Raw genomic sequence first — 12,520 nt, 5'->3', positions numbered from 1 at the left:
ACAAGAATTATCTGGGTGTAGTGGCATGTGCCTCTAGTCCCTTCTACTCGGGAGGCTGAGGTGGGAGGATCAATGGAGCCTGGGACGTTGAGGCTGCAGTGATCTGTAGTCACACCACTGCACTCCAGTCTGGGCAACAGAGTGAGACCTTGTCTCAAAAAAAAAGGATGGGCAGGATCAGGTCTGACAACAGGTCAAAGATTCCCAGTCAAAATAACAAGCTAGATACTGTTAATGTTTCTATCAAGAATGACCTTGTGAGATATGTGCCCAACCAGTTTAGTCTCCCACCCAGTTAAACCATTTCTTCTGTTTTGTGGAGCCAGAATATGAGAGGTGCTATATGCCTAACACCTTATGTTATAAACTACTCTCATAAGGTAGCAGAAAGAGCTGTTAGGCTTTGAAGACAAAAGATGGGGATTCTGAGCTCAGACCTCCACATCCTGACTGTGTGACCTTGAGCAACTCACTCTGTGAGCCCCAGTTTCCTCATCTTTAAAGTGACCATTATGCAACATACTTCCCAGGATGGCTGTGGGAACAATAGATAAGACAGCCTTGGGAAGCATCAAGCAGTGTTCCTGGATCCTTAACAATACTGAGTATCTCCTTTTCTTGCCGCTTTCCACTTCCCTCCTAACCCTGCTTCCTCAGCTGGCATACGTGTCATTATATGCCTTTTAAAAATTAGGATTAGATCCAGAGTATGAGTAACTGGGTAGGGACAAAACACAATGGGAAGGGCAGCGTTTCCAGGCATGCTTATGTGGTATAGACCTAAAGCAGATTACAGACTCCTTGAGGGCAGGCACCTGTGTCCTATACTTACACTATATACCTACAGCTAACATTGGGCTCAGCAACCCTGTAATCCTATCATTTATTCGGTACTTACTCCCTGCAGATAGTGGTTTTTGTTTTTGTTTTGTTTTTGGGTCATTTCTTTAAACTTTCCAGTAACCTGTGAGACAGGTATTATTATTCATATTACGTAGATGAGGTAACCAAGAAACAAAGCAGAACTCCCAAGGTCAGTATTCAAACTTCAGTTTCTCTGATTTTAAATCATATTTTCTTCTTTATACCACACTGCCCCACAATACAAATAACTGCCTTCATTTGGTTTTATTTTTTAACTAAATATATATTGAACCTTTGTGTAAGCTGTATGCTAGATTCAAGGTGTGTAGAAATATACATAAAGCCTAATTCTATATAAACAGCTACACAGATAACTGATATGAAGTAGAATGTGGTAGTCTCATAACTAATGAACCAGTGAAAGACTGTGAGGTTCACAAGAGGATGAGATCACTTCTAATTGGTATGGATTATCAAAGCCATCACATAGGAGGGGGTGTTTGAATTGAGCCTTGAAGTCTGCATTTCCTACTACATGCTAAACTTGAGATCGTAAGATCTTGGTTACTACATTTTTCTTACCATCCTTTGATAATTACCGCTAGTCTGTCTTACCATCTATTGCAGCTCCTCAAAATTGAAAGAACGTAACTAGAGAAACCACCTTGAATAGAATCAGAGAGAAGACTCCATGGTTTCCTCCCATTTTCTCATCTGGGTGAATATAGCATAGAATTTATGAGCCCAACCCCACCACATACTAGCTGTGCAACTTTGGGAAGTAAACTGTAGGTCTCAGCTCTTTCAACTGTAAAGTTAAGATAATTTATGCCTCATAGGGTTTATCTGTGGATTCAGTGGGATTCTGTATATAAAGTGCTTAGTTGGGTATCTGGAATATATGTGCTCAATAACTAATAAGTGATAACCATAATTAATAGATTCCATATCTAAGTAGATGGAAATGTACTAGATAATGTAAGCATGAGTGATACACATTTGTCCAGAATGTCAGACTATTGATTATATTGGTTCTGAATTTTAGAGTTAGCAATTTTTGTTATTTACAAGTTCTTCATGAAAATTAATGCAGAAGTGCTGTTACTGCCATGTTGAAGGCATAATAGTGACCAAACCCTTAGCCATTTGAGAGTAGCCAATGCTGTTTTCATCCTAAGCTATTGTTTTCTATTTCCTTACTGCCCTAGGTAGCTGTTCAGATTGCAGTTAATCCAGTATTTCTTGACTAAATAGAACATTACTCAGGAAATACAGTACAATCTGTGGAGTCTACAGTAGACCTTACCTCTGAATGATAAAATGTTTACTTTTACCTAGCTATAAATTTTCTGGGTAACTATCATGAATATTTTTATGCTTGGTTGAATTTAGTAACTCTAGCTGAAGAACCAGGAATGATCTATAAAATAGGATGTTGATCAAAAATACTCAGAAAAAAGATGCTGCTTTGGTTACATGTGTGATTGTTTTAACTTAGTAACTTGATATCAAACATGGTTGAAGAAAAAAATTTACTGTTCAACTTGCCTTTGGAGCTATTTTTTCTGGTTCCTACTGAGAACTGGTTAAACTTCACTTTAGGCTGTACATATCTAGAGTCGGTTGGCCTTTATATTTTTAGTCATCATGTGACAAAATAGGTCCAATCTGAAAAGCAATTTAGGCTAGGCAAGGAGACTTTTTCCGTTGCATTTCTTCTTGCAATGGGAGCATTTTATGTCTCATATGAATTATCTAAGTATAAAACTTGTGAAATTGAAACTCCTATGTAAATACATTTTGCCTTTTATTTACTTAGACATAATTTTAGAAGAATAAAAGGGACTAAATACTCAATCAAGTAAACAAAAATAATTTGGGGATGTTTAGAAAATCAATCATTTGTTATTTTCAATGTCTAGCATATCTTAAGAACCACTTCATGCCCTAATTAAACTAGAATATGCACTGGGCACATACCCCCTGTAGATTATGAAATCTGAGATTAAAGTGTTTACACTATAAATATACTGAATCCATTTAAATGTATAGAGAATTTTAGATGCTTTAAATACAGTGTAACATTGGCATGATTATTGGTTTAACTTTATTATTATAGCATGAGAAATAGATGATGGGAGGTAGTTAGGGAACCAAAATGGGAAATTTAAGCATCCTGTAGCACTTTAGTGAAAAAATGTGGGTATTGCTCCTAAATCAAGTTGTGCTAAGTCTCTCACCTAGCCACCCTGTTTCTACACCAGCAAACAAAATATATCTGAGTCCTATAAGTAGTTACACTACAACTAGGACCTGTGCAAATATGGAATTTTTCCCAACTGGCTTCCACTCTGACCTGGCCTCAAGCTCTCTGAATAAAAAAAAAATGTTGAGACTAGAGAACTAAAATAACGGTTTCTTCTATGTAAGTATAGCCCACAACAAAACTACTCGTAATACAGACAAAACTGACCACTCCAAGCTATTAGCAATGTGATATGCATGCTCCTTGTTCTGCATGAAAATAGTATGATACCTAAACTTATTTTTTCATCAAAATATTCACCAGTTTTTCCTCATCTTTAATAAACTTGGGTTTTGGTTAGCTAACCTCAGTCCATAATGAGCAAAGGATACAGATTAGCCTTTCATAATTTACGTGGCAGTGGTGCATTATTTCTAAAACCTAGTGCTATATGTATGTTAATTTTCCTCTGCTTTTAATAAGTTAAAAAAATTCCATTTTGCAGTAATGCATGACTCATTCATTTCTCATTACCTTCCCACTGATTTTTTTTTTTTTTTTGCCTTGAGCCAGCAAGAAACTCTTACATGAGAGGAGGGAGAAACAGAGAGACAGAGTGAGTTGAGGAATACAGTACTTAAATACTGTTGCTTGATTTTCATTGGTTATCTCCTTTCTTACGGTGGCCAGTCTAATGCAGCCTTCCTTGTGAAATCCTTCCCTTCCCCCCACCTTCCCTGCTAGGGGCTTCACAGGGTGTCTGTTGCTAGAAACTGATTGCAGGCAGTATGTAGGCATCTTTCATTCAGAATGGACATTAATATCTTGAATAGAGAAGAAAGCTTTTAGAAATGTATCATTTGTCAAAATTGCATGCCTTTTAAAAAGCGATAGAGAGAGATGCTGAGTGTTTTGTATGTTAGCATCGACTCTTTTTATTTCTGTTCATACTCAAGTTTTTAGAAGCTAGAATATAGATCCCTTTAAGAAAAAAAGGAAGAAAGAAGAATTTGCTGGTTAGTCGACCTCTGTTTAAGAAGTGCTTCATCCTCCTCCTCCACCTCTCCGTGGTGTTTCTCTGCAGCTCTCTGTAGGTTAGGGTTCTGTGCTGCCTGGCAGAATGCTCATGTGTTAGCTGAATAGATTTCATCGACAGACATAGACCACTATAGGTTTTCTTTCCCTGTGAATTCCAAAATGCCATCCAAAGAGTCGTGGTCGGGGAGGAAAACTAATAGGGCTGCAGTTCACAAATCAAAACAAGAGGGCCGTCAGCAAGATTTATTGATAGCAGCCTTGGGAATGAAACTGGGTTCTCCAAAGTCGTCTGTGACAATCTGGCAACCTCTGAAACTCTTTGCTTATTCGCAGTTGACATCACTTGTTAGAAGAGCAACTCTGAAAGAAAACGAGCAAATTCCAAAATATGAAAAGATTCACAATTTCAAGGTAAGAATATTTGCTTTTAGTCTTTTAAGAAATGCACATTACTTGAAATATATAATATTAAAGGAATATCTTCTTATGTCTTTTTAAAACTAGGATGACTTGACTAAAATGTTCTTGCTATTTAAGGAGTGAGATGTTTTCAGCCTGATTTTACTTAAGGAATAGCTGAATAAAGCTAATAGAAATCCAACCCCGTTTTTCTCTAATGCTGTTTAATACTGTTTTATCAATGTGTACTCACTGGTAAAAGTCTTGCCTGATATTTAAAAGGTCTCAGTTAATGATGATTTTGGCATTGTTTTTATTTGTGATACAAATGTGTCTGAATACCTCTGTTGGAGATTTTATGAGAGGATTAGATCTTATCTGTGTTTCTGGTAAAGAGCTTTGGATATAAGAGGCATGTGCTGTTGCATCTGGATTGAGCAGATGGTTTGCATTTCTCATAGTTTCTGTCTTTTCTCCCCTGTTAATGAATTGACCATGATGAAAGGAGGATGGCTACCATGGGACTGTTGATGCTGCTGACACTAGCAGCTTCTCTTCACTTTTTGAGTATTTGCTTTCACCATGTATGTGTGTGTATGTGTAGTTTTTAATTATTGTGTTAATGTGGTTTATCAACTGTACTTGAATTTTCTTTCAAGGTGATATGTGTGTTGATTCGAGCTGTATGTAGATCTTGTCTGTATTTATAGCATGATATAAGGCCTTGAATTTCTGTCCTTTGCAATCTAATTCAGAGATTAAACAACGTGAGGTCGTGCATAAGGAGACCCAGTTACATTTAATAGGTAGATGCACTGGCATTTCTACAGTAACTTCCCAATAGTTAGACAACTTTATGATGCGGTTCTTGAGACATGAATGTTCTTAGTTTAGACAAAATATCATTAGGTTTTATTTTAGAAAGGGAATAATTTGGTTTCAAAATGTGATAAAGCTGGAAATCGTGATCTTTCATTTATTTATTAATTTATTCAACATTTACTCAGCACCTATAATGCACCAGGCTCTGAGCTAGATAATTTCATTCCACATTTACAATTTATTCTGATTTTTAACACCAGTATTTATTTTACTCAATTGCTAAGTACCAACACCCCCCCACCCACCCACCCATATGCTCTGCATTTTCCATAGTGAGGAATAGGTTTTTTGTGCTCTTCAGATCATTTTGGGATAAAGGAGAAATTACTTAATAATGTTTCTTAAATATGTGGGCTATGTAAAAATTGCTAATATTTTAAAATAAACTAAATAACATTTTCTTCCTCTTTAAACATATTAAGGACCTTACCTTTCAACCAATATCTTGATTTAAAATGAAAAAGAGGCAACTTAGTAAATTAAATACCAGATAGAAAACAGATATCATATGTGTCTCTAGCTTTCACTACATCTTTCATTTAGGAACCTAAACAATACATGCAGGCTTCTAGGCCTCAGTTTCTTCTTGCATGATATACAACCTGGTCTGACAGGATTTTTATCAGGAAAATGACCCCAAATAAATCCTTTTGCCAGTATGAAGTTATGTCACAAAAGAAGTCTTTAGGTTACTAATAAAGAAGAAATTATAGGTACACTGTTTAGAAATGGCTGAGATCTTAAATATATCTCCAAAGATGTACTCTGATTTGTTCAGCAAAAACCTACTAAGAATGCCGTTTGAGTACTAAGTCAAGTTCCTTATACATACTTTTTATCAATATTGATTAAGAGCAACTAGGAGGTCTATTCAAGAATTTGCATAAACAAACTCTTTTTGTGGTTGTATCTTCCAGTTGTTTCTCAATTTTAACACATGACTTTAATGAATAAATTCTGTATAGCCGGAAAGTTCTGACCCTGCAATCAATTGTGACTCTTAACCTTGGTATCTAAACTGCTTTAAAGATACTTGGGTGTTTTTTTAAGCCTTAAAAAATAGAAAGCTTCTTCATTCTCTGGAGCTGAAAAATAATGAAAACCAGCTTGGACTTTTTAAAAAAGAGTATTTATGCTCAAGAAAGAGCTCATTTTAGACAATAAGTTGCATTACATATTATTTAGAGCTGCTAATAAGGTCAGGAATCTCAGAATTGACTCTTTCCGTTGAAATTACTCTCTGTTATTTAAAAATTGTTTCTGTGGGGTGTCATTATAAAAAACAAAAAAGAAAACAAAGAAGGGAAGAAAGTCATACTTGACTTCCAGGAACATCCCAGACTCTGTGGCAGGCGCAGTTCTCTCCCACACAGACGCTCGCTTAGAAGGTCACTGATTGTGATACACACATCTATATGTGTACAGTTCAGAAAATTATGTGGGGAAAAACCATAGCATTTCCATGATGATAATCATTCACGTGTCCTTGCCGTTAACTATTTTTCTATGGTGGTAAAAGTGTATTCTGTCACAAGCCCACTCACCAAAGCCTCATTTCAAGGTGGTTTTCTTTTTTGCTTCTTGAACTGCCTTGTTATGTAATAGTGCTCTGTGGAGTCGAACAGCTGTCAAACCTTATTTCAGGGAGTGAAGCCAAGAATGCCTTCTACCTTTGGTGAAAGCACTCACCAAGGTGAAAGCCAAACAAACCAACTGGACCTAACTTCAGCCTACAGACAGGCGTTTGTTTTTCGGTTTTGGGGTTTTTTTTAGTAGAATAAAACAGGAAGGCTTCCATTTTGCTATGTTATGTAACACAGTCTCTCTTTTTTTTTTTTTTTTTTTTTCTATTGTTACTTATAAGGATTTGAGAAACCTTCTATCACAAGAAGGATACTTATATCCCTTAGGGAGGTTATTTTACAGATAAATGCACCAAATCCTCTAAACACTATTACACTATAAGTTATATACATCAGTTAGAGAGAAAATAATTGTAATTGTCCCCTGGATCAACCTCTTAAGAACTATCTCATCCTAATACAACATACGACACACACACACACACACAGAGAACAAAACAAAGCAACCTCTAACATGAAAAATAAAACTCAGGCACCCCTCCAGCAATGATTGTGCCCTGCATTCTGAGGCCTTCTGAGTAAAATGATAAAAGAAGTCCCAACCTTTGCCCTCAGGAGCTTGCTTATTGTATGCACCACCTTGGGCCGATTACTTAATCTCTCTCTACATCGGAAAAATTGAGTTCCCTGTACATGTAGATACATGGTAGCCACTATTTTTGTTACTACAAATACCCTTAAGTGGTATTTTTTTTTCCCTGAATCCATACTGACATTTATTTATACTTAAGGGTTCATCTGAATCCTCTTCTTCCTGTCCAGTTGCAGAGATTATGATGTGATTGAAAACCTTAGCATGATTGTGGGGGCTGTGCCTAGTTCTCAGGCAGAGTTAGATGTTGCATAAGAATAGCTACATTTGGCCTGGCACGGTGGCTCATGGCTGTAATCCCAGCACTTTGGGAGGCCGAGGTGGGCAGATCGAAAGGTCAGGAGATTGAGAACATCTTGGCCAACATGGGGAAACCCCGTCTCTACTAAAAATACAAAATTAGCCGGGTGTGGTGGCATGCAACTGTAGTCCCAGCTTCTCTGGAGGCTGAGGCAGGAGAATCGCTTGAACCCAGGAGGCGGAGGTTGCAGTGAGCCAAGATCGCATCACTGCACTGGGCATCAAAAGCGAAACTCCATCTCAAAAATAAATAAAAGCTACATTTTTCATGCACTACAGAATACAGTGAAATCCTCTATATTTATTTTACTCTTTTCAAATTAAACTGTTAAATGTTTCATTTGGTTTGTTGCTTAATTCAGATAGCTCTGTAAAATAAAATCAAGAGCAGGCACAATACAATAACAACAGAAGCTAGGCTACTTAGGCAAATTAAGTAATTAAAAGAAAACAACATTAAGAATTATAGTGAGTAGATACTAAAAATATTAGTTTAATTTTTTTAAGGTAGTCTTGAATTAGTTGTCAATTTTCATTTCAGGTACTTGCATTCTTCATATAAATGAAAGATATGAGATATTAATAGATTTAATGTTGCCAAGATAACAGGCAAACAGTGAATCCTGAAATGTGAATTGATACTGCAATTAAAATAACACTGTCATGTGAACCTTATAATAGTTAATAAAATTACTGATTCAAGACCTACTAGGAAAAAGAGATCATACTGAACCCAGCAATCCTGGCCAACAGACTGGACGCTGTGCGGTCTGATGAACTGAAGGGCGGCAGTAGCCAGCACTCCTGCTGAGGGTAGTCCTTCCTTTCCTCCCAAGGACATGGGCAAATCCAAGCCCCCTTTGGTCTTTATTTGATTCACATTTGTAATAAAATAAATACAAAATGAACAAATAAAAATAATTTTAATATGAACTGTGAAGTTAAACCACATAGTCTAAGGGTTCTCTTACAGCTCTAAAATTCTCGGATTGAATTATAGTGTATTGTGAAGCATTAGATTTATTATAAGTATTCCATTTTTCATTAAAATTTTATTGAAGTTCATATAGAGACAAATTTTCAATATGTTGATTTGAAAAGGAACTAAAATTAACTATATATGAAAGAATATTTAAAACTGTTTATATTAACAGCAGTGAAATGCAATATTCAGAAACAGTACCTGTCACCTCTTTCATATTATCCCCACCAACTCTCACAACACCACACCTTGCCTCCCTCCATTCTTCCTTGCCCTTTCCCCGTGTCTGATAAAATGCCTGTAACTAACAGATGCTCAAGAAGCATTTGATAAATGACTAAATGAGTACACAGTGTGACACGGAGGGAGCTTGGTTGTTGTTACTTGAAAACCTCTTCTCATGACAGCAGGAAATTAAACACAAAAATAGATTATTCTATTGATCTTAAGATCTATATTGTTACATTTTCTTTTAATCAGATTTATGTGAGTTTTAAAAATGAAATAAAACCCAAGATACCATCATGTTATCTGATATTTGACTAGAGAATCTATGTATTTTAAATGCTCAGGAATTTTAATAGTGTTTTGAATTAATGGTATTATAAATGAAGGTAAATGCAATATTACAAAATGGAAATGACAATCTAGACTGCTTCATTATGCTTCTGTGGATATGAACAAGGAGTGTCCAACATAAACATTTTAAAGGAATAATGTGAATTATTCCATGCGTGCGCGCGCGCGCGCGCACACACACACACACACACACACTCACTTTCCCCAGTTCTTAATGTGGGCCACTTGCAAGAGAAGACAAAAATAGCGCAGATCAGTATGTAGTGTAGGTTCTGTCTGCCTAAGGCAATCGGACATGGAGAGGACTGATGACGAGAAACTAGGAAATTGGTCAGAATCATCTTTAAGGTCCCTGTATTTCTGTTGCTGCCTAGTATAGTACATATCTGATGCTGCGGAAGTCAAAAATGACAGCCACTGCTCCGCTTTCCGCTTCTGCCAATGCTGCTGGTGAGGAGGACCACAGAACCTGTGCACTGCCCCTCAGCACTGTGGCCCTCTCGGCCTCACCCTGCCTGGCCTTCTTATGGTTTGTCATGCAGGCTGGGGAACTGGTATGACACCCCGAGTGCAAGTCGTTCAGATCATTAAGGTTATCACCTGCCACTAATAATCCGAAAAGAAACATTTTACAAAGTTCTTGTTGGTTTGCACATAGTTGCATATACTTCTTTGTAGCTATCTTATTGGACTAGAGAATTTAAATTGCTATACTTAAGAGAAACCCATATTATTCTCACAGACCATGGCCCTTTATTCTGGAGATGTTTTATAATCTGTCTTTATTCCCCAAGTTCCAAATTTGGCATCTCTCTATTATACTGCCTCTCTATTATACTGCCCATTATACAACTTACTTAACAGTATGTTTTTAATCTCTTCCATTCAAGCTTTCTACTATATCTTTTTTTAATGTTTTAAATAAGGAAGACATGTTTCGGAAACACCTTCCTTTCTAGCCTCTTGTTCCATGTCCATGTGGGCCCTGAAGAGATTGGCTCTTTCAATATACGTATGAAAAGTTGCTGTTGAACATATTAACTCAATCTTTTCAAAGAAAAATCCCTTAACAGTGTTGAAACATCTTGCCCACAGTATTCTCTAACCTAAAACAAGACCCTCCAGGCTTTCCTAGCATGCATGTACTCCGTTTCCCCCTTGCTCATCCGTCAAGTATTTATCAAGCAGCTGTTGTGTGCAGACCACTCTGTTAGACATGGAAGGAGACACAGTAATATGCAATATATAGTCCTTGACTGCTGGATATATGCAAACTGACTGAAAAGAAAGCAAATGTCAATATAATGGGAATGATGAGAAGGACATAGGAAGGGTTTGGGGCCAGGCACAGTGGCTCATGCCTATAATCCCCACACTTTGGGAGGTCAGGTCAGGAGGATTGCTTGAGCTCAGGAGTTTAAGACCAGCCTGGGCAACATAGAGAGACCTCATCTTTACAAAAAATTTATAAGATTAGCTGGGTATGATATTGTGCACCTGTGGTCCCAGCTACTTAGGAGGCTGAGGTGAGAAGATGGCTTTAACCAGGAGATAGAAGTTGCAGTAAGCTGTGAACACACCACTGCACTCCAGCCTGGGAGACAGAGCAGGACTACATCTCAAAAAAAAAAAAAAAAGAAAAGAAAGAAAGAATGGTTTTATGCATAAATACTGGCAAAATACCTTTAATTTTATGTGCCACATATGTATAATAATGCCATATTCCTCATGGTTCATATACAAATATAAAAGACATCTCTGCCTGAAATGGAATGACAGTCAGAAGTGAGTATGCAAAGTATAATTCAGCAGAGGGTAGTTTAAACTTTGGGGAGAGATTTTTTTTTGTGATAAGAACATGTCACATGAGATCTACCCTCTTAAATATTTAAGTAAGGCGAGGTGCAGTGACTTATGCCTATAATCCCAGCACTTTGAGAGCCTGAGATAGGCTAGATCACTTGAGCCTAGGAGTTTGAGACCAGCCTAGGCAACATGGCAAAACTCTGTTTCTATAAAAAATACAAAAATTAGCCGGGTGTGGTGGCACATGCCTGTAGTCCTAGCTACTCAAAAGGCTGAGGCAGGAGGATCGTTGGGGCCCAGGACGTCAAGGCTGCTGTGAGCTGTGATTGTGCCACTGAAAAACAGCCTGGACAATAGAGCAAGACCCTACATCAAAAAAAAAAAAAATCTTTAAGTGCACAACAGAGTATTGTGAAGTAAAGACATAGTGTTGCTCACAAGTTTCTAGAAGGTACTCATCTATTATAACTGAACCTTTATATGCATTGAACAGCAGCTCCCCATTTCTCCCTCTGCCATCCCAGCAACCACTCTCTCTGAGTGTGAGTATTATAGATACCTCATATAAGTGGAATCACGCAATATTTGTCCTTCTGTGACTGACTTATTTCACTTAACATCATGTCCTCCAGGTTCATCTCATGGTGTCATATATGGCAGGATTTCCTTTATTAAGGCTGAATACATATTCTATTGTACATATATACCATACTTTCTTTAAGGATATAAATGCATAGGAAAAACACACAATTTTTAAAAGTCACCTCTTACAGTTAACAACATATTCTTGAAAGTCTCTCTGAGAGTAGATTTTAAGTGTTCTCACCACAGAAAATAAGTATGTGAGGTAATGCTTACATTAATCAGCTCAATTTAGCCATTTCACAATATATTTGCATTTCAAAACATCATGTTGTAGACAGTAAATATAATTTTTGTCAATTAAAAATGAAAAAAATTTTTAAGTAACCTGTTCTAAAATTTTTTTCTTTTCTTTTCTTTTTTTTTTTTGAGACAGTCTCACTCACTCTGTCGCCGAGGCTGGAGTGCAGTGGTGCGATCTTGGCTCACTGCAACCTCTGCCTCCTGGGTTCAAGCAATTCTCCTGTCTCAGCCTCCCTAGTAGCTGGGATTACAGGTGCCCGCCACCACACCCACACCATGTTTTTGTGTTTTTAGTAGAGATGGGG

The 12,520-nt window shown here is 37.2% G+C and overlaps 2 protein-coding genes across 8 annotated transcripts in view; both read left to right on the top strand.

The window, feature by feature from the left end:
* The window catches only part of CHN1 (chimerin 1), a 197,951-nt gene that overhangs the window by 147,974 nt on the left and 37,457 nt on the right, over positions 1-12,520 (top strand). For 5 of the 7 annotated variants that reach the window (XM_007965409.3, XM_073019827.1, XM_073019830.1 and 2 more), the window contains one exon: positions 4,481-4,558. The exons of 1 other annotated variant lie outside the window; for it this stretch is intronic. In XM_007965409.3, coding sequence (XP_007963600.1) covers positions 4,481-4,558 — 78 coding nt within the window. Of the gene's footprint in view, positions 1-3,832; positions 4,126-4,480; positions 4,559-12,520 lie in introns of those variants that run through there. One more of the 7 variants, XM_073019831.1, reaches the window with a different exon arrangement.
* Positions 6,711-12,520, top strand: part of CIRSR (corepressor of RBPJ and splicing regulator) — a 501,165-nt gene continuing 495,355 nt past the window's right edge. Inside the window, exon 1 of the mRNA XM_073019832.1 lies at positions 6,711-6,729. The gene's annotated coding sequence lies outside the window, so the exon portion shown is untranslated. The remainder of the gene's footprint in view (positions 6,730-12,520) is intronic.

The sequence above is a fragment of the Chlorocebus sabaeus genome, chromosome 10, assembly GCF_047675955.1.
Source record: "Chlorocebus sabaeus isolate Y175 chromosome 10, mChlSab1.0.hap1, whole genome shotgun sequence".
NCBI lineage: Eukaryota > Metazoa > Chordata > Mammalia > Primates > Cercopithecidae > Chlorocebus > Chlorocebus sabaeus.
This window is presented reverse-complemented; position numbering and strand designations above follow the sequence as displayed.